Source organism: Silurus meridionalis, chromosome 23 (genome assembly GCF_014805685.1).
Source record: "Silurus meridionalis isolate SWU-2019-XX chromosome 23, ASM1480568v1, whole genome shotgun sequence".
Taxonomy (NCBI): Eukaryota; Metazoa; Chordata; class Actinopteri; order Siluriformes; family Siluridae; genus Silurus; species Silurus meridionalis.
In genome coordinates, this window is record NC_060906.1 from 13,207,702 (window position 1) to 13,230,065 (window position 22,364).

A 22,364-nucleotide genomic window follows, 5' to 3' on the forward strand; every position below is an offset into this window, starting at 1 on the left:
ACTTGTTTACTCTCTCTGTCGTTCTCTCACTCTCACTGTATAGCGATGGAGCTGTTGTACTGGCGTGATGTAAAGCAGACAGGCCTGGTGTTTAGCAGTGTGCTGCTGCTTCTCTTCTCTCTGACTCAGTTCAGCGTGGTCAGTGTGGGGGCTTACCTAGCCCTGGCCGCTCTCTCTGCCACCATCAGTTTCAGAGTCTACAAGTCCGTCCTCCAGGCAGTTCAGAAGACCGATGAGGGACACCCTTTCAAGTAAGACTTGTCTATGCATGTCTCTGTATATGTTTTGAATGGAGCAATATTAAAAATATAATGTACATTTTATAAAGATTAATATTTCATTATTAGGGGGGAATAAATTCTCTAACAGTATGGATTGTCATAATTGTTTGTTGTGATTTTCTCTTAGGGAATAATATTGTAGTTTATCCTAATGTCTCCAAATAAAAAATTTGGACCCAGTGGGACCCATTAGCTCATTGTTTAAGCATAATTCGTCTGTGATTGGTCAAAGTCAAACAAATATTCACGAAAATTCGGACATGTGCAGAGGAGGGACATGGGGTATATCAGTAGAAGAATGCTGACGATGGAGCCACCAGGAAGGAGGAAAAGAGGAAGACCAAGGAGGAGGTTTATGGATGTGGTGAGGGAAGATATGCAGGTAGTTGGTGTAAAAGAAGCAGATGTAGAGGACAGGGGGGTATAGAGACGGATGATCCGCTGTGGCGACCCCTAATGGAAGAAGCCGAAGAAGAAGAAGAAGAAGAAGAAGAATATGCCATCTCTCCCAACCAGACAGCATGGCCAAATTTGCTCTTTGGACTCAAATTCTGATTTGATTTTGCGTTTGTCAGATAAATGACAGGGTGAATGCTTTTTTTGTCCCATCACAACAGAAACCTTACGTTTTATTCATGCTGTATTTTTGTCTTCTCAGCATGAGCGTTTCCATTAGAGACTGAGTGCTTGTGCGTTTGTTGTGCAGGTCATATCTGGAGTTGGAGATGTCCCTGTCACATGATCAGATGCAGAGGTATGCCGAGAAAACCCAGCACTACATTAACAACACTCTGAAGGAGCTGCGCAGGCTTTTCCTTGTGCAAGACCTGGTGGATTCACTAAAGGTATTATTATTATAATAACATTAATAATAATCATCATCATTTTTATAGAGGATTTGTTTATTGAGTATGACAGTAAAAACAACTTTGTTCCTATAATGGCATACACACTATGTGAGAGAGTTTTAATAACGAAAGATCTGAGTTTCTCCACTGCATTTCTTTTATTATTATCTGTAAATTGTGTGCACATTCGCTTTATATGCATAAACAGCAGGAAAAAACGTTCAGATATGGTCACACACTAATATTGAGCATATATTATTGCTAATATTATTATACTAATATCATGTTTGCTCAGTTCGCAGTGGTCATGTGGCTGTTGACCTACGTGGGCGCTCTCTTCAATGGCCTCACTCTCCTCATCATGAGTGAGAATTCATTTTATTACAGCTCCCTTTATAAAAGCAAACGTTACTTTTTCTTTTTTTTTACATTCAAAGGATCTAACTGAACTGATCTCTTTTAACTCCTGTCCTATAGCTGTGGTGTCCATGTTTTCCATGCCGGTGGTGTATGAGAAATACCAGGTATGTATAACGTAGACATTGTTCTCATTGTGCTTATAATTAGACATTTCCAAAGTTTATTTTTAAAATCTCTTCCTCTCTTTTGTCCCAGGCACAAATTGACCAGTATTTGGGACTCATAAGGACTCAAGTAAACACGGTGGTGGGGAAGTAAGTCGTGGCATCCTTTCACACCACAGACAGCACTACACTGTTTATTTGTAGCCCACTGACCACACTGAGGCTAAGAGACGAGATCATTTGTTTTCTTGATGCACAACTACTGTTTTTTTGCTCACACTTCTCCGGCTATCTGATTATTGGGCTAAAAATCCAAATAGTGTTCCGCTCAATGAATGTGTATCAGATAACTGTTTTCTAACTTGTGTAGTTCACAGTATTCACATTAAAACATTCTTAGAGAATCAGCTTCAGAAACAGATTTGATTCTGTCCTGCTTTTTTTTCGAAACTAAAATTTTCTGATTTGCTAGTAATTGCACGGAAGTTGTATTTGAATCCTTTTTTTAATTTTAAACTGAAAATACAGAGAACGTTTTAGAATGTTCTCAAAAAATGTTAGACAAGAAAGAAAAGCCTGAGATGTTTAGTAGTTTTTAGATCACTAAACATCTAAACATGCCTGTATAGAACATGGTTTCTCAAATATTTGTATGTTCATATTTACATACAGAATTCTTATATCTTATAATATAATACAAGGTCCACAAGACTACAGAAAGTGTAAATAGAATGGCAAATATAAGACAAACATTTACAAAAATACAATTCTTTGCCTCTACAGGATCCAGGAGAAGATTCCAGGGGCAAAGCGAAAGGCTGAGTAAACATCTCAGAGCCGCTGGAGAATACAAGGAGGTCATGACAAGGCTTTCCCTTATTATAGGGAGAGTTTCTCATTAGTTCATGGGATTACACCTAAACACACACACACACACACACACACACACACACACACACGTATGTGCATTAATAAACACACACTCACACACACACACACACATGCGTAAATAAATGTACAGAAACACATGCACATGTACAAGTTACTGGAGCGTAGTTCTACTTTGTGCACACTGTGGTGTTTAGAGCAACAGTCGAGCCGTTCAGAGAAGTCCCACCCATGCCCGATAGCTATAGAAAAAAAAAGAAGACAAAAACATGCTGTCTCTCAAGCACTAAGCTCTAGTAAATAAAAAAAAAAAGAACAAGAGTTGTAAGAAAAACGGAACCAAAAAAAAATCTGTGTTTTTGTGTTGCTTATTAAGTGCATGAAGTCAAGAGTCTTAAGTGCTGATGCGTTTCTTCTTTTCTTCTGGTTTTCCTGTGCTCTGGGCTTTCTCAGCTGCGCTGAAGACATTTCTCTGTAGTGTGTGAACGATGTCTTCGGCTTTAGTGCTCTCCTGTGATAGTCTCTTCTAATTCCCCTTCTTCTTCTTCTTCTTCTTTGGGGAAAAACGTCCAATAGCAGCTTTTTTTTGTGTGTGGCACTGGGTGGGTCTACTCTTTTCTCACTATACCTGGAAACATATACACTTAAATATTCTATCAGCTAGACATGTGGACATGCCAAGGTTTAATTTCTTTGTGTGGCAAAAACAGCCAGTATTTAGCAGTGATTTTCTGATTAGGTATGGTACACTAACTTGTAAATGTTTTTATATATATATATATATATATATATATATATATATATATATATATATATATATATATATATATATATATATATGTTACAGGAACTACAGAGATTCATGTTTTTAGGTACTGTCGTCAAACTTCTTTTAAGTGAAACGCAAACGGAACGAAAAAAGAGACGGAGGAGGAGGAAGCTTAAAGCAAGAGAATGCCAGCTTTGGTGATCGTGTCCATCTTTGTACCCTGTTGAGTGTAGTTCTTCTTTAGCCATGGACTCTTAACTATTTGCACTTAAAATGTACTCACTGCTGAATGCGAAAATAAATGTTCTTAAATGTATGCTGTCCAAAATCTTTTCTTTAATGCAAAGATTATTTTTGATTCCATGGTGTCAGTAAAATGGATGTTTTGAGGCAATTTTTTTAAGTCTATTTTTTTTAAAGATAATTATTGTATGACTTTCACATTATTGGTTTGGTAAAAAAAAAAAAAAAAAAAGGTTTACTCTTCCAACAAAACATTCTATGCTGCTGAGAAAATTGTGAGAATGAAAGATCGCATTACATAATATGTCACTTTTCAGACAAAAAAAAATATGATGAAGGTTGTCGGCTTTTACTTGAAGCATGTTTGACAGTCAAAATCTTCCAAAATGCCGTAACAGATTCTCCAAGATGCTTTAAAAAAATGCTACATATAAATCCTGAGACTATTGTTACTGTACAGCGATCAGGCATAACATTTTGACCGCCTGCTTAATATTGTGTTGGTCCCCTTTTTGCTGCTAAAACAGTTCTGACCCATTGAGCATTAACAGCATTAAATTCTTCAGCAATTTGAGCTACAGGGGCTCGTCTGTTGGATTGGACCACACGGACCAGCCTTCGATCCCCACGTGCAGCAATGAGCCACTGTCGCTGGTTCACCACTGTTTCTTCCCTGGAGCACTTTTGATAGATACTGACCACTGCAGAGCAGGAACATCCCACAAGAGCTGCAGTTTTGGAGATGCTCTGACCCAGTCATCTATTTATCACAATTTGGCTCCTGTCAAACCCATTTTTTTTCTGCTTCTAACACGTCAACTTTGAGGACAAAATGTTCAATTGCTGCCTAAAACATCTCTCCCACTAACAGCTGCCATGATGAAAAGATGTGTTATTCACTTCACTGGTCTTAATGTTATAATGTCATAATGTCATGCCTGATCTGTATTTCATAAAAAGACCAAACCAAATATTGCACTTCTATACATGTAGCTTAGACTTTTCCAAAGTACTGTATATGTGCCCCAGGATGTAAGGTTTACATAGCGGAAGCTCTGTGCTTAAGCTGATTAGGGTTGCTGATAGGAGCACACCTCTCACCGAGGCAGGATATCAGGATGGTGTCCGTCTGTCAGCTCCCAGTGCCATGCTAAAACACATAAACACACCCGGCACAAGAACACACATACACACACATACACACACCCCTGTGCCAAGAGCAGGTGGCATAGACACAGGTGCTGTATGGCAGTAAGTATAACAAACCATCAGGATTCTCTTAAAGAATAAATCCTAATGAACACTATGATAAAGGTGCAGGAGCTACGAGAGATCAAGTTTCCCAAAAAAAAAAACCAGATGAGGTTTATTTTGCACACATCTGACAACTAACTGAACCCATAAAATAACAGATGTATAATATATAATATGACCAGCACTAATGATTTGTTTTGTATAGTGATCAGGACATTGTTGTCTTGTAGGAGAACAATGGCTGCTTAAAGGAATATCAGATATGAGCTGCTTCTTCCCCCTGCTGGTGAAAATGATTTCACTTCTGTTAGGTTCTAAAAACTTGCATCACCTTCAAGTGTGAGGGTTTTATTTAATTAAAAATTATTCCAAAATATAAACTATTATTAGATACAAAACTACTGAACCTGAATTTTGCATGAATTCAGTGCAATTTTGGTTTAAGTATGTTTAAATACGCTGATTCAGTTTTTATTGTATTGCACTTTTTAACAATGGACATTGTCCCAAAGCAGCTTTACATAGAAATAAATAACAAATAGGTTATCAAATATTAATTTATATGTTAGTTTTTAGGTTTAACCCTTATAAGCAAACCAGTGGCAGTGGTGGCAAAAAAAAAACCCTGAGATGGTATGAGGAAGAAACCTTCAGAGTCAAATTAGACCCCATTCTCATCTGGGACCGAATGTCCATTCATTACAGTTCCATCATTGTTGAGATACCCTGTTCAGTGACAAGTCTTTAAATGTAAAAGTGTCCATGCTAAAAGCCATTATAGTAGCCTGTTTCTATTCATTACCATCCAAATCCATCCTCATAGTTTTAACTTCACTGATCTTTAGGTTGTTCATGTGGCACCATCCTCAGCTGCACAGAGTGTCTACAATAGAAGAGAACTAAATCCAGGGTAGGAGATCGGGATGAATCAGGCAGATCCAAAGAGAAGAAAGAAACAGAGGCTTAAATGAAGACTGGTTTCAAACACATGAGGGGAATTGCCAATGTAGGTGTTACTGTCATCAGAGCACTGAAATCAGACTTTAGAGATACAAATCCTTGGGAAAGAAAGAAATCACAAGTTTATGTAATTATTGAATTAGAAAATTCACCAGAATTTAGAAAGACGCCTAGAGATGCCCCTCCCTTTCAAGACACGCCAATAATTACCAGAAAATAAAGCTCTGGCTCTGGGCGGCCTTAGTGTCTAAAAAGAAAGGATGACTATGTTACATTTATGGAAAGTGTCTGCTGAGAGAGACAAAATAAACAGCATAAAGACATCTGTATGAAGTCTGGCCATTATTTAGACCAGTGCAGGTAAACTAGGATCAAAAACTGAGATGATTCAATGATTTTTTAATTTCTATCATCAAGACATTTAGTGTGTTATGCACCAGTGATGTTCTTTCTATATAAAAAGTCAGTGTCTGGAACATGATATACATATTATCTCGGATAACTTTAATCCTGTGTCATCCGTATGCATTTTTGACTTGAAAACTACTTGTGTGGCCAAAAGTATCTGGACACTTGATCTCTAAACCAGTATGTGCTTGTTAAACATCCCATTCCAGATGTAGCTGGTCTTTTTTGTTGTAATGAACTTCACTTTTCTCAGAAGGGTTTCCTCTAGACTCTGTAGGGATTTGTGATCTTTTCACAATGAGAGCATTAGTGAGATCTGGCACTGGTGTGATTAGGGGATCAATACGTGTTCCAGTTCATTCCAAAGGTGTACAGTGAGGTTAAGGTCAGGGTTCTTTGCAGGACACTTGATCTCTTCTATACCAATTTTGGCACACCATGTTTTCACAAAGATTTCTGTGCGGAGGGATATTGTTTAGCTAGAACTTTTGGTCTTCTATGCTCCAGTGAATGGAAATCTGACTGCAACAGAATACAGACATTCTTTACAGTTGTGTGTCTTCGTGGAACAGTTTGGTGTTTGGGTGTGACGAGAAAAGTCTACATACTAATTGACCATGACCGCAACCGTTACAGAGCTGTGCCATTTTTTATTTGCCCCCTTCTTCCTGAATAAAAAAATGGCACAGATCTTTAACGGTTGTGGGCTAATTCATTGTTGTGGGCTAATTTTATTGAAACGTCATAACTGAGCCAAAGCAAGGGGAAAATGTGCTACATTATTTTTTGTCACAGCAGCGCCATCTTGTGGTTAATACAGTATCTGTGTTGTACTGAACACTAAAATAGAAACAAAAGAGGATCCAATGTGCAAATCAGATATAGTATGGGTGGGATTTAAAGATGTCCAATGATCAAATTCGTCTCTCTTTATAAATTTACCATTGAGAATCATATTTCAAGGTTTCTTTATCATTTTAAATGTGCTTGTCTCTTTCCATCGAGTTAATTACTATTTACTTTACTATTTACTATAAACAAATTCCATGTCATTTAACCTATCACTAAGGAACTCTGGATACTTGTTAGAGAAGTTGTTTGGAGTTGCTTCATGATCTACTACCAGATATTCCACAAGCTTTTCTCCAGGGAGCCATGCAATCAGTATTCAGTGCGCTTTTTTTGGTGTGACAGATTTAAGGTATAAGATTTAACTAAAAACGTTTACCCAAGGACACAGCATTGTCAACCTCACATCCATCTAGTACAAAGGTACACATCCACACACACACACACACACACACACACACACACACACACACACACACACACACACACACACACACACACACACACAAAATAAACCAAAGCAAAGTCTGTCTGACATATGACAGCTGCTGGGTTTCACATACCCCACAGCCAGAGCAGAAGATGTAGCCAGACATGACTTGTTAAATTTCTCTCCCTGTTCCCACTATTTTTTTATGCTGTCAGTGTGCAACTGCATCCTGTATAGAGTCATGCAATTTATTCCTGATTTCTCACCCAATCCATTAATGCCATTTGCCTTTAATAAAACAAAATTGCCTAATACATGATACTTTTACTATGTGATCTCTGTATTGTCACCTGATGGTCACAATTTTACACAATTCTTTTGCACAATGCACTTCTGTACTTGCACTGTCATTTGCACTGGACTGGATCTTGTATTGGAGTGCTTTGAGTACAATTCACTCATTCTGACCACTGCTTGTTCAACATGGCACCTCATTGCAAAAACTCTCTGAGGATCTGAGAATTAGAATCGTTGCTCTCTAAAAGATGGCCGAGGCTATAAGAAGATCGATAACACTCTGAAACTGTGTTTCAGCACAGTGGCCAGGGTCATACAGAAGTTTTCCAAAATGGGTTTTATTGCTTTAGAGGTTGCAGAAGCGGAATATTCCGCCTGTCAGTGCTCAGACCATGCGCCGCAAACTGCAGCAAGTCGGTTTGCATGGCCATTCTCCCAGAAGGAAGCCTCTTCTGAAGCTGGCTCTTGCTGAAGACAACCTGTTCAAGAGCATGAATTACTGCAATCATGTCCTGTGGTCTAATAAGACTAAGATAAACTTGTATGGCTCAGATGGTGTCCAGCATGTGTGGCGATGCCCTGGTAAGAAGTCCGAAGAAAATTGTGTCTTGCCTACAATCAAGCATGGTGGTGGTAGCATCACAATCTGGGGCTGCTGTTCAATAAAGGAAACATGGATTCCAACATGTACTGTGACATTCTGAAGCAGAACATGACAGCATTCCTTCAGTGACTGTGCCGAATGGCAGTTTTCCAACATAATTACGACCCCAAACACCCCGCTACCTTACTGAGGAAGCTGAAGGTAAAGGTGATGGAGTGTCTAAGTTTGTCTCTAGCCCTGACCCCATTGAGCACCTGCAGGGCATTCTAAAGCAGAAAGAGGAGAAGCTCTATGTGTCTAACACCCAGCAGCCCTGTGATGTCATTATGGATAGGTGAAAGAGGATCCCAGCAACAACCTGTGCAGCTCTGGTGAATTCCATGCCCAGGAGGATCCAGCAGTGCTGGATAACAATGGTGCTCACACAAAATATTGACACTTTGGACACAGTTTTAAAATGGTCACATGGTCACTTACAGTGCACTCACTTTTGTTGCCAGTTATTTTGACCTTAATGGCTGTATGTTGAGTTATTTTCAGAGGACAGTAAATCTGTACTGATATACAAGCTGCACATTCAGTACTTTAAAATATATCAGAATTTCATTGATATAGTATTGAGAACATGTGAGGGATGTAACTTACTTTTGTATGTTGTTCAATTATATATATATATAAATTGGTGATTTCAAATTTTGAGCTATTGTATGAGTTGCTAAGTAGTTTCTGGTTCCATAACCTCAAATGAATGTATAAGACTGTAGAAAGAACATTATTCATAATCTTACATTCAGGTGCTCATGTTAGTTCTTACTCTCCAGTGTTCTGTATTGTTTTAAAGACTATGATCACACTCTTGATGTCACCCAAATGAGGATGGGTTCCCCTTTTGAGTCTGGTTTCTCTCAAGGTTTCTTCCTCATAACATCTACGGGAGTTTTTCCTTGCTACAGTCGCCATGGCTACTCATCAGGGATAAATACTGTTGCTATAGAAATCAACTTGACTTGACGACTTTATTTTGTCAACACAAAATTTTTTATCTTTATAAACACATTGAAATCCGTATGTATTCAAATTTAAATAACAACATGTGGATGCTTGTTAATTTTATTCTTATGAAGCATCTTTAGAAATGCATATTAAACATCGTGTAAATATAGTCATAGTTTTTAAACACATAAGATATAACTGTGTTGCTCAGCACATTATTGCGTCTGCTTTTCTTCTGTGAGTCAGACAAGCAAATAGATACACTGCACTCATATATATATATATATATATATATATATATATATATATATATATATATATATATATATATATATATATATATATAAAGAGAGAGAGAGAGAGAGAGAGAGAGAGAGACAGAGAGAGAAAGAAAGGAAGAGAGAGAGAGAGAGAGAGAGAGAGAGAAAGAAAGAAAGAAAGAAAGAAAGAAAGAAAGAAAGAGAGAGAGAGAGAGAGAAAGAAAGGAAGAGAGAGAGAGAGAGAGAGAGAGAGAGAGACACATTAAATCAAGCCAAACATTATGTACATTAATTTAAGCCGTTTCCCTAATTTTTTCTTGTAATGTACACAGTAAACAGTGAACAGTGTACATTACTACACTGTAGTATTAATTGTGCACTGTAATTTAATTAAAAACCAGAGTGTGTTGTTGCATTCACAGCAGTGTGAAGCAAGTAATGATGCATCATCCCCTGCCACCCTGTCTCGCCATTTCAGGTCAGGCTATGCTGAGTGTAAAGGGAAGGTCAGTGTGATATTTAGGCTTGATGATGTACAATGCTCCATTCTCAACAATATGACGCCCAGCAACAGAGCCATGCCAGAATATCCCCCTATCACTCGAAAGTGAATGATGACTCATACAGTGGCATAGACAAAGCTCGTCACCTTTGGTGAAATAAACAGAGGAGTCTGAGAGAGAGTCTAATAAATACCAGTAGAACACTGAAGCGCTCGAGGAGCATGGATGACATGTCAGTCGCAGTGAATTCCTAATTCGCTCCTCCTAGAGATGGCACTGTCAGAACCTGTAAATGTAAAAGAAGTATTTGAATAGGGGAAGACACTCTGTGGTAAAAAATAGCAAATCTCCTGTACAGACAAGCCCGAAGACTCGCTTTATGTACAATCCATGCTGCACGCTGTTAATCGCAATTATAAAATATTTACAAAATGCAATATAATAATGGATGGGAAGGTTAATCCATTCTCATGCAAAGCGCACACCTATAAAGACAGATCCTCTTTGGTGAAAATCATATTTGGATCAACTTTCCTGGAAAAGAAAATATGTAGAAATGAATAGATTAAGCTTTAAGTATATGAATATAACCACCTGTACAACAGGTGATTAATAAAAACAAATATACAATTCATCAAAAAAGTATAGTATCGATTAATATCGTAGTTGTTTATTTAATAATGTGACACTTGCTATTTGTGCACAATTTCTGACTGTGACAAAAATGTAGACCCCCTGATCTCCCAGACTAACACAAAAACATATTACGTACAGCATTACAAAAAAAACCCTACCCCTCATTTTCTTCACTCTGACCACATCATCTTCTCCATTTGCAATTTTGATCATACTACATGATAATACAATTAAAGTACATGCAGTGAATGTGCTGTAAATATACCGATTATGTTCCAATTTTTTAAATAATTTAGATTTGCTTAATTTGGCATTGTTTTCTATGGCGTATTTGATCTCAACTAAGCTGTAATGTAATGCTGACCAATGGTATGTTTCTACATGTGCACAGATGGACCTGCTTTGTTCATATGGACAGGACTGAGGTCTGAAGCCTGACCCAGTATCAAATAGAACCAATACCAGCTGCACTTCTCTGATTATGAGTCTCAGAGGACAAACAGGCCAGAAGGCCACCCAGAGGCTTCCATATGGCAACCAACTGCTCTATTTAAGAGGCGGTTCTGACCCCAAATACTTTTTTTTTTATCCTTTTTTGACTTTGAGCATGGTTGGTTGAATGGTTGTCTTTAAATGTGGGCATTACATTTAACTGCCAAACCAACTTTCTTTGCTTGTCTTTTTGGGGAAAGTGATACCAAAGTGATACCACAGACAAATTATTAGGGAATTGATATCTGAATCAGTGTTAGGACAATGGAGCTCATGAGTTTAATTTCAGCATTTCTCTGCCCTTGAGCAAGGCCCTTAACCCTCAACTGCTCAGATGTATAGATAAAAAAAAATTGTGGAACTGAATAATGGTGTCGTCAACGTCAACGATTTGTGTTTAAATGAGGTGAAGTATCAATTGCTGCTGATACTCGCCATTATACCTCTATTTATTTATCCTTATTTATATTTATAATGCAATGGATCAGACATTAGCTCCAACTGTAAGATTTATACCAATGCATTTATCTAATACAGAGACTTCCATGTTGGATGCTTCACTTAAACAGATTTTAAAAAGTGTGTAAAGATTTTTTTTTAAGAGTTGCAACATCTGAGGTAAAGCTGTACATTTTTTGAGCTGTCCAACAATCAGCGGGACAGAAGGGGTTTGCAGTTCACTGGAAATGGATAGAAAACATGAACGAGAGTGAGAAAGAATGGAGACAACAGTTTATAACTGAAATGACACATGATGATGGGAACAATCTTGTTTAACTATAAACATAAATAAACAACTACTTGTCATTCTTTATTTCAAAAAATGCTTCATTTTGGCAAACTTGTATAGAATTAGAGGAAAATTATTAATTATAAAGTTTTAAAGCATTATTATGCTACATCTTTTTCATGATTCTTATAAAAACATGGTTTGTGTTTTGTGTTTTAAATTGTTTACTATGTAAAATCTCATTCTATATATAAATTTGATGGTCTATAAATGAGTAATAATTGGACTGTACTCCAGAAATACAGTGATCTGTAAAACTTGTTCATGAGTTCATAGATTCATGAGTGGAAGTAATTTGAAAAGCTTGAACGCATAAATCCTTCAGGCTAAAAACTTAATAATGTTTATTTACATACAACCTGAATATTCTTCATAATCTCACCTTTTTAATAAACACTGATTTGAGAGGCTTCTGTGCAAAGTGTGCATGTGTAAGCCATCACATCTGTGTGTGTGTGTGTGTGTGTGTGTGTGTGTGTGTGTGTGTGTGTGTGTGGTTGGGGGTTGGATTGAATGGAAACAAGGTCAGCAAGCGGAGGCTGGTTATCAGAGCAGGGAGACAGAAGGCAGTTTGCTGTTGGCAGGAGAATCAGTCACTCTTTCTCTCTCTCAACTTGCTCAAACTGCAAAATCTCTTACACATTCTCTCATTCATTTATTGTCTTTCTATTTACCAGTCTCTCTCACCTGTTTAATCTTTTCATTATTTCAAGATTTACCCTATGGAGTCACGGCATCATGGGTATCATTCTTTCAATCCAAGGTGAGGAGATTTTTTAGTATTTATTTAACATTTTGGTTATGCAATTGACTACACATGGCTGTATCTTTTTTTCATAAATTATTCTCATTATTTTAAACTCTTCTTTGTTTTTCTGTTTATTTCTACCTGCCTTATTTCAATGACATCTATCTCTCTTTAATCTGTCTGCAGTTTTCTGCCTAACTCCCTGCCTAACCGTCTTCCTTTCTACATTTTATACCTAACTGGGAGTAATTGGTGCCTTCTGTTTGAATTAATTTGAAGCTAGTTTTTCAGTTCATTTTTTACCCTAGATAAAACTATTGGGAATTTGGTGTGTCTGTATTTTTTCTAACTGTGGTTCATAAACAGCATATTTTTCTTCTAAATGACCACATGTGCTGTGAGTAGTTTCCCACAAGAATTATATAAGTCGATAGACATGACCTGAAGATGTTTTCTCCATTAGAGTTCCATTCCATCTAAAGCGATCTTAAGGCTATATAAAAAAGTGTAACTTGGAGTGGGAAGGAACTGAGCAAGAAACAAGAATGAGTAGTGACCATGAGTCTATGAAGAAACAGAGTAGGCTATAATATAGAAGATAATTCATTTAGAATCTAACGCACAATTGTGTACAAAGAACTTATTACTTATAAATACCAATGGACTATTCAACCATTACCTCTTCACATTGTTCTTAAGATAAGATAAGATAAGATAAGATAAGATAAGATAAGATAAGATAAGATAAGATAAAACTTTATTATCCCGTAAGAAAAAGGAAATAATTTGCTCTAACAAAGAATGCAAACACGTAATAGTTATAGTAAACATTATAGTTATAGTTAAGAAAAAAATTAGAAAAAAAATAATAATAATAATAAATAATGATAAAAAAAGATATAATATGTTTGTCTGTACTTCTCTATCATAGTCTTACAATGCCATTCCAGACCTGGTTGAATTCCTCTCATCAGAACGATGAGCAGGGTCCAAACTGTGTGGCTTCCATGGGCCCGAGCCGTGTGTTACTTCAGGAGCTTCTCTGGCAGTTTGAGCAGAGAGAGTGTACGGCTCTTGAGGAAGAGCGCCGACGTTCTTATGACTCTCCAGCATATAGCCGACCTCCCACCCGGGACAGCTTGCTTGCCCTGATACCAGCATCTGAATGCAGACTGTTAGAACGTCTGTGTGCCCAAATCCCACCATCACACACAGCCACTGTTCTCTTCAGGTATATGTATGTGTAGCTGTGTGAGTATGTGGTGGCACCTGATTATTAATAACCATAGCATGTGTGTTTGTGTGTTTGTTATCTCTTCTAAGATTCCGTGAAATTCTGGCTCACAATTATGTCGTTCCCTGGGAGCTTGTGTGCATCTTCAAGCAGGTGCTCAGGGACTTCCTGAAAAGGCAGGAAGAAGTGGCGTACAGGAGATCTTGCCCTCCAGCCTCACCAATGCTCCTTCCCGTTTCTCCTCCATTTGCAGACGCCAACACTCGTGACCGAAAGACTACAAAATCGTCTTCTTTGGAAGGGCAAGAAAGGCATCGAGAGGAGATCCCAACTATATCCAGCTATGTGGACAGGCATTTGAATAGTGCTTATTTCTATACTGTACGAAAGCACTGTCTTCCCTACTGTCGCTCTTTCCCGTATGACTAGCCCAAGGTCTACCGTGCTAAACCATGAGTGGCAGAAATAGCTCAGAGAAACCTTCCACAGTGTCCTTCCCACAGTCAAAAACCCTCCTCTGGATATAAACAAGACAGCACTAGAGAGACCCTTTTTGAGTAGCTCCTTTATTAGCGATCGATCATTGCGGGACAAGGAGAGTGCTTGGATGAAGTCAGATCATTGCTTATATACATGAAACAGTGAGCACAAAGAGTCTAAAAAGTTTACCAGTCAGTTGGTTTTGATTAATTTCAATATCCACTGATCAACTTGATAGGAATTTACAACTATACTGTGTCATTACTAGTCACAAAATTAATCCAAAGATTTATTTCAAAATCATGAGCCATTTAAACTCAGTAAGCAACAACACAACAGTCAGCGAACTTGCACAGATAAATCAGCCTGTTTTGGGCTTTTTTTTTCAGTTATATATTTAGATTACAATGCAGCACAGATTAGCCTGAGGGGAAAGAGCAGGACAGCTCTCTTTATGCTTCAGTAGATCTCTGGATGCACTGATCACACAAAACACAAACGTGTGTGTGTGTGCGCACCAATTAACTAATGCAGTGTTTTCCCATCTTTGTGTAGCAGCTAGGTGGAACAGGACATACCGTGCACAAGCTAGAGCTAAAGCAGGACATACCGCACATAAGCTAAAGCTCGAGGAAATGCCGAAAGGAGGGACATTGTTCCCATGAAATACTCGCTGAGCCAAACTGGCATTGCTTCAAGGTTTTCCTTTTTATATAACTGTCCCTCTGTGGGTATTTATGTATCATAGACCAAATATTGCCATTTCAGCCTACAGCCAAATGTTGCACTGTGTTTTGTTATTAAAATTTGTAATGTCTTATGTAAAACTTAGGTTACTTAAGTACTTGCAATGATTAAAAATATGAAAAGTTGACAAATTGCTTGTGATGCTTTATTTGGTCAGAAATGATTTCTATCAGTTGCATTTTCAGTAAGCGTTTTCGCTTCGTGAGGAAAAGAAGAACAGAAATAAATTGTATTACATGCTTAAATATGTTCATTGTGATAGAAGGGTATCTGCAAGTGTAAAAAGGAAAGTTTATAAGAGTGGTGAGACCTGCTATATTGTATGGTATAGAGACAGTGGCACTGGCAGAAAGACAGTAGGCGAAGCTGGAGGTGTCAGAGTTGAAGATGCAGATGAACATTTTCATTGGGAGTGATGAGGATGGACTGGATTAGAAATGAGTTTATTACAGGGACCGCACAGGTAGGAAGTTTTGGAGACAATGTGAGAGAGGCGAGATCGAGATGGTTTGTTTATGTGCAGCGGAGTAACATGGGGTATATCAGAAGAAGAGTGCTGAGGATGGAGCCACCAGGGAGGAGGAAAAGAGGAAGGTCAAGGAGGAGGTTTATGGATGTGGTGAGAGAAGATATACAGATGATTGGTTTGAAAGAGACAGATGTAGAGGACAGTAGTGATGGGTTGTTCATGAACGATTCATTAATTTTCCACTGGACGCACATGAGCAAAGCATAGGTCATGTACAGGAAACAGAATGGAGTAGTTCATCTCATGAATCTTCTGGTCCTAATCATTCGTTCTTTTGTAATGTGGCTCCCAGAGACGCTACACAATGCAATAGATCGGGTTATTTTTAGTCTGACTCTTGACATTATTATTAAAATAAATATGGGAGTAAAAAAGAACAAACGACACGGCCCAGAAGATGTGCGAGGTGAGATACTGGTTCTAGTTATCATAATATGCCCTTAGCTGCATTGTCATATTTTCGTTATTGGAACTATAGTCAAAGTTCCTGTACAAAGACATATTGAAGGATCTGCTTATTGAACATTTTATTTTATTTCTGATTAAATGAACGAAATGAGTGAAATATCTTTCATTTTGATGAATGAGACTCAAAGAACCGTCAATAAAATGATCCGATCTTCCCATCACTGATAAACATGCACCTTCTCCTCACTGACACGAGGGTCAGAATGGTATGGAGACAGATGATCTGCTGTGGAGAACCATAACGAGAGCGACTGAAACAAATAGTAGACATGCTGGAATATGTAAATAATAAACATTTGTCCTATAATTAAATATATCTGAGGATGGCAAAAGTGTATGCAGAAATGCAAATAAATAAATTAATAAATGATAAAATAAAAAAAACAATATTACTAAATAAAGTAATACAAAATAAATAAATAAATAAGTGACTTTTCTCCCCGTTCGGGAGACTTTTATTTTGACGTAACGCAGCACTGAAAGACCGGAAGCCTCGGTTGCGCTTCCGCTCATCTGTGCGTCTTGTGTCGCGGGCTGGCATTCAGATTAGTGACCTTCTGCGGGTGATCTGCTGCACTTATTACAGTTTAGAGGTGAGTAAAAAGGTTGGTCTCAGGCCGAGTTTATAAGGCGGTAAAATGGGTGTTTAAAAGGCAGAGTAGTGAAATTCTTCTTGCAGAAATAAATAATAGGTTTCTAACATGTCTTATGAAATCCAGGCCTCCGCCGAGTGACACTCAGGCGAATGTATAAGATGCGCGGAAAAAACAGACAAAAGTGTGAGGTTTAAATAAAATCCAAACGCGTTCTTTCACTCATTTTAAGCAGCAGTTCATTCTGTACTCATTTCTTTATTATTTAAGACTTCTCCGTGCGATGAAACACATTCAGTCAGAGTTTATACTCTACGCCCTGATTGGTGCAAGTAACTCGTGTCCTCGATTGTGATTGGCTAAAACAACTGTCACTCTTGAATGTCGAGCCTGGTAGCCAATCATAGTTCAATAAGGGTGGGACAAAAATGCAATCAAGTGTTTTATATGCCTAAAGGAGCAGGAGTCCATGTTTTATTTCTTATTGAAACAAATGAATGAATTGACATCCTTGTTTAAGGTTTTTAAACAAACTTAAGCTTCATAAAACTATTTCTGCTTTACCGTCTGAAATATGTGCTTCTCATTGGCTTGCCCTCGTGTCAGTTATTTTATAGACCCGCCCCCATCTCACCTTCACAACCAAATCTGTATGAGGAGAAGGTGCATGTTTATCAGTGATGGGAAGAGCGGATCATTTTAGTGACTTGATTCTTTGAAGCTCGTTTTTCAAAATGAACCAATTTCTTTTTTTTTTTTTTTACTCATCATTTAATTCCTTCGATCAGAAATACAATAAAATGTTCAATAAGCAGATCCTTCAACATGTCTATGTACAGGAAATTCGATTATAGTTCCAATAATAAAAATATGACAATGCAGCTAAGGACATATTATGATAACAAGAACCAGTATCTCACCTCGCACATCTTCTGGTCTGTGTCATTTGTTCTTTTGTATTGCGACTCCCGTATATATTGTAACAATAATGTCGAGTCAGACCAAAAAAACCCCGATTTATTGCATTGTGTAGCATCTCTGGGAGTCACATTACAAAAAGAACGAAGGACTCGGACTAGAAGACTCATGAGATGAACGGCATTCTGTTTCCTGTACATGAGCTGCAGAGATTTTGCGATGCTTTGCTCATGCACATCCAGTAGAAAATGAAAGAATCACGCTTAAAGACTCGTTGTTCAGAGTCACATTAAAGACTCGTTTAAAATGAGCGAATCGTTCATGAATGACTCATCGCTACTGTTTATTGAGTTGTAGCTGTCAAACACTTCATCATTCTGGCCCACGCACTAATGCTGTAGGTGACCCACGTAAGTTGTCGATAGTGTTTTGCGCACTCGTTTCTTATTTAACTCCAACCATTTAATCACTAGAGACCAATTTGTCTCTATCTGGAGTTGCTGTATTACCGGTTGAATAATTCACTGACTGTACATGGTTGCTGAACTCTTTCTTTCCATTCACGTTGTGTGTGTATTTCTTTCGGATCACTAGATGGCCGGAGGTGTGTTTGGAACCTGGTGGTCTCGAGTCGGCCCGTACTACTCCAAGGCGTACCAGGAGGTCTGGGTTGGCCTGGGAGTCATGACTTACCTTTACTACAAACTCTCCTATGGAGGTAGGCTCTCAGCATCTACTGTAGATGTAGAAGTTTACTTTTAGAGCTTGCATTCTGTCTGGTCACAGGATGAGTTTTTTAATTAATATAATTTTTTTTTCCCTTTTGTAATGATTTTGTTTGGTTCTTTTTCCACTAGGAAAGAAAGCAGTGAAGTCTAGTAAGTATTTCTCCTCTGGTCCTTTTTTTTATTATTTTTATTTTGATTAAATATCCATATAAACGCAACATATTACCATTGAGCATAACATTAAATATTGCGTCACTATTTGTTTGAAAAATGCTGCTGTTTTAAATTCAGTCTGAACTCTTATCGGATCTGGCTAACCATCTAAATTACAGTTTTCCACTTGATATGCAGTGTGGACACTTTCCTCTTTCTATACATTTCTTTAATTATTTACTCATTTTCTCTGACCAGGAACCATACAATCAGTTGATCTGGATGAAATGTCATTTCCTAATCACACTATTAATTGCCAACGATGGTTATATAGTAACATTTTCTCACAAACTGTCGTGTAACAAATGCTAGGTATATTGTTTAATATTGAAATAATTTTTACTACAAAATAATCACAATTAGCTCAAATGACTATACACATGCTTCAGCAAATCCACTTTTCAAGTGATAGATTAGTTGAATATGTCCGACTTTAGTTTAAAAGTTCTTGGCGGTTATTGATCACTGAACCGTAGTCTGATAAACATAAACATGCTGTTGTTTCCAGATTAAAGGCTTCATAAAAAAAATTCGAAAAAAGCCTTTTAATCATTTAAAGCATATACAGTGGAACCTCGGAGCTCGCGAGGGTTAGGGACCAAGACCGGTCGCGAGTTCCGAATTTTCACGACCTTTTGATATGCCCCTTCCAACCCAGTAAAAACCCAAAGAACACTATACGAAATCGATTTAAATGAGTAAATAACACTATTTCACTCCATAACACTTAATTATTAGACTATTTTAACAATACTTTATGTAAATTAACAGCAATTACAATGCTTAATTAAAAAAAATTAAGTACAGGTACAGTAAAGTATGCAGTAGAGAAGTACAGAAAATACAGTACAGTACAGAAAATACAGTAATGGGTACTCACTTTATATAGTATGCTGAAGTGTGTTTTAATGAGATAAACCTTGATTAGAAATGTTAAAACTAGCGTTTTGAGCAGCTCATGTTGCTCACGAGCCGATCTGAATGAGAGTCGCCGGTCGGAATGAAAGTCGCGAGCGCTGAGGCCGCGAGCTCCGAGGTTCCACTGTATTTTCAACTGGGGGTCTGCGGTGGTACTGCAGGGGATTCGCTAATTAATGTTAAATCACATACATTTTTGGTTAAAAAAAAAAACACGGGTAAACATGTGAAGTGAACTTTTGATATTATTGTTACATTAAAGTCATTTAAATGAATGCTAAAGATCATGTAAATGTATTATAGTCCTCCTGATAGTAAAAGGGTAATGTTTGAAACTGCAAATCGATTAAAATGAGACAATTGTGAACAATTTATTAAAATTGTGATTTAAAATAATTATGTTGCATCGTTTTGAAAGGTATGAAAATATACAGACAATAATGCCTGTACAACAACATGGTTCTAGTGATCTTAGCGTAATATGATTGATAAGCCACTGGTTTTAACAGAAAACAAAGTTTAACACATTTTGTATCAGGGAGTCCCTGCCCCATGTCTCTATTGCCTAAGGGGGTCCTTGACCTGAATTTCATTTGAAGACCCCTGATTTAAGGTGTTTTCTTTAGGCTTATGTAGGTTTTACAGCACATTTGAGTTTAATAATTCAGACTTTAAACAATATTTACACCCAATTCTTTAGATAACATATTAATAATAAAGTACTGAAGCCAGATGTTATTACTAGGTTTGGCAGAAAACCTTTGCCAAAATAACAAAAAAGATTTGTCATCATTCTGGTGATAAATTTTCAAACTCATCTGCCTTGTATATGTTTCATTAGTTTAGTTGAACTGAAGGAGGTGTCCAAGTTTTTGTCTAACAAAATAAACAAAACTCATTGAACAATTTCACCAAAAGCATTATCTCTTGGTTCATAGAGCTGTTATCTTGTTTTTATTTAATTAGTGTTTAAAAAATACATTTTGTCCCACTCTAGAGTCTGACCACTCGCACTGACCAGACCACCACACGATGTGACCATCCCCTGCTCCCACTGTGTAAATCTGCCCCCAGAAGAGCTTCACTGACTCCACAACTTTTATCTGTTTGTGAAATTAATAAATGCTCTGTTTGGAAAACCTGTATAATCTGTGTATTTGTGTCTGTTTGAGCACTTGATCTGGAAATGTTAAACTAACAGGCACATTTGTCTGTATCTAGATAAGTGTCCAAATATTTTTTTTTTTTTTGTGGACTGTAGCAATAAGAGAATCAGAAATAGCTTTATTACCAAGTATGTTGACACACACAAGGAATATGACTTGGTGTCAGGAGCTTCCAGTGCAGAAGTACAGACAGAATGTAACTGTAGTAAACCAGACAATTGAATAATACAATATATACAGAGTAGAAATATTGTTTAAATGAATGTACATGTTATTTACAAGTGTGTGTGTGTGTATAAATGTGAGTTATGATGGCGATAGTGTGTAGTTATGAATCTTTTAATTCATGCTGATTATAGCCTGTGGGGGGAAAAAACTGTTTTGGTGGACGGTGCTCTGTAGCACCGACCAGAAGGCAACAGTTCGAAGAGAGAGTGGGCTGGGTGTGTGGGGTCCAAAGTGATTTTCATAGCCCTCTTCTCCACACCAGCTGAGTAAAGATCTTGGAGATTGGGCAGTGGGGCACCAATAATCCTCTCAGCAGTCCTGACTGTCCGCTGTGGCCTCTTGATATCTGATTTGGTAGCTGAACCAAACCAGGCAGTTATAGATGTACACAGGACAGACTCAATGCTTGTGAGTAGAACTGTTTCAGCAGCTCCTGTGGCAGGTTGAATTTGCAAAGGAAGTACAACCTCTGCTGGGCCTTTTTAGCAATAGAGTCATTGTTATTGTCCCACTTCAGGTCCTGAGAGATGGTGTTAGGAGAACACTGTTGTTAGGTGCACCATTATACAGGTCTACACATTCAATAAGATAGTAAAACTACCTGTTATTATTATTGTAATCCTGCATCTCATGGGCCATTTCATTAAAAACTAATATAATGTTCATCCAACAGACGAGCCCCTGTAGCTCAAATTGCTGAAGAAGTTAATGCTGTTGATGCTCGATGGGTCAGAACAGTTTTAGCAGCAAAAGGGGGACCAACACAATATTAAGGAGGTCCTTATGTTATGCCTGATCGCTGTACATAACCAATAAGCAATATGACCAATATTCATTAAGTATTAATGCCATTATTATACATCAGAATGAAGAAAAATCTCTGTGACTTCAGTTGTGTCATGAAAACATCAAACCTTTTGACGGATAGGCTCAAACCACATAAAATTCCACTTCTGTCAGCTAAAAAAAGTACTCTGTTTCTATAATGGGCACAGTTTCACCCAAACTAGAGAGTTAAAGACCAGAAAAAAACTTCACCTGGTCTTTTTTGGTCAGCCTATTTGGCACCAACAACCATTGCACACTTAAAAGTAACAAGATCACACTTGATCACACTTGATGTAATGTGTACATCACCGAAAGCTTTTGACCTGTGTCTGCATGATATTTTGTTTCGAGCTGCTACAGAGTGGCTGAAGGATGTTCCTAATAAAGTGGATGAGAAGTGTATATTCAAATATACAGTACACTGGTTTCCAACTCTGGTTCTGGAGTCTTCCCTTCCTGAACATTTTAGTGTTTTCTCTGTTCCACCACAAATCTTTAACTCATTAAGGGCTATTTATTAGCTCTTTAACTGAAATA

At 37.6% G+C, this 22,364-nt stretch overlaps 3 protein-coding genes across 6 annotated transcripts in view; all 3 read left to right on the top strand.

Moving 5' to 3' along the window:
• Positions 1–3,626, top strand: part of rtn1b (reticulon 1b) — a 37,146-nt gene extending 33,520 nt beyond the window's left edge. For all 3 annotated transcript variants that reach the window (XM_046836350.1, XM_046836351.1, XM_046836352.1), the window contains 6 exons: positions 44–251; positions 988–1,126; positions 1,425–1,494; positions 1,607–1,653; positions 1,745–1,803; positions 2,437–3,626. In XM_046836350.1, the coding sequence (XP_046692306.1) occupies positions 44–251; positions 988–1,126; positions 1,425–1,494; positions 1,607–1,653; positions 1,745–1,803; positions 2,437–2,479 (566 nt within the window). In that variant the 3' untranslated portion in view covers positions 2,480–3,626. The remainder of the gene's footprint in view (positions 1–43; positions 252–987; positions 1,127–1,424; positions 1,495–1,606; positions 1,654–1,744; positions 1,804–2,436) is intronic.
• Positions 3,627–12,572: 8,946 nt separating this feature from the next.
• On the top strand, positions 12,573–15,358 carry rd3l (RD3 like). 2 transcript variants are annotated; one of them, XM_046836567.1, is made up of 3 exons: positions 12,573–12,792; positions 13,709–14,008; positions 14,101–15,358. In XM_046836567.1, exons 1-3 carry the CDS (start codon positions 12,752–12,754, stop codon positions 14,438–14,440), a joined length of 681 nt encoding a protein of 226 aa, XP_046692523.1. In that variant the 5' UTR covers positions 12,573–12,751; the 3' UTR covers positions 14,441–15,358. The 2 variants fall into 2 exon arrangements, with proteins under 2 accessions (XP_046692523.1, XP_046692524.1); XM_046836568.1 differs by having other exon boundaries at positions 13,728–14,008.
• Positions 15,359–16,693: 1,335 nt separating this feature from the next.
• Positions 16,694–20,750, top strand: atp5mj (ATP synthase membrane subunit j). The gene is made up of 4 exons (XM_046835701.1): positions 16,694–16,828; positions 18,341–18,464; positions 18,604–18,624; positions 20,603–20,750. Exons 2-4 carry the CDS (start codon positions 18,341–18,343, stop codon positions 20,620–20,622), a joined length of 165 nt encoding a protein of 54 aa, XP_046691657.1. The 5' UTR covers positions 16,694–16,828; the 3' UTR covers positions 20,623–20,750.
• The last annotated feature ends 1,614 nt before the right edge of the window (positions 20,751–22,364 follow it).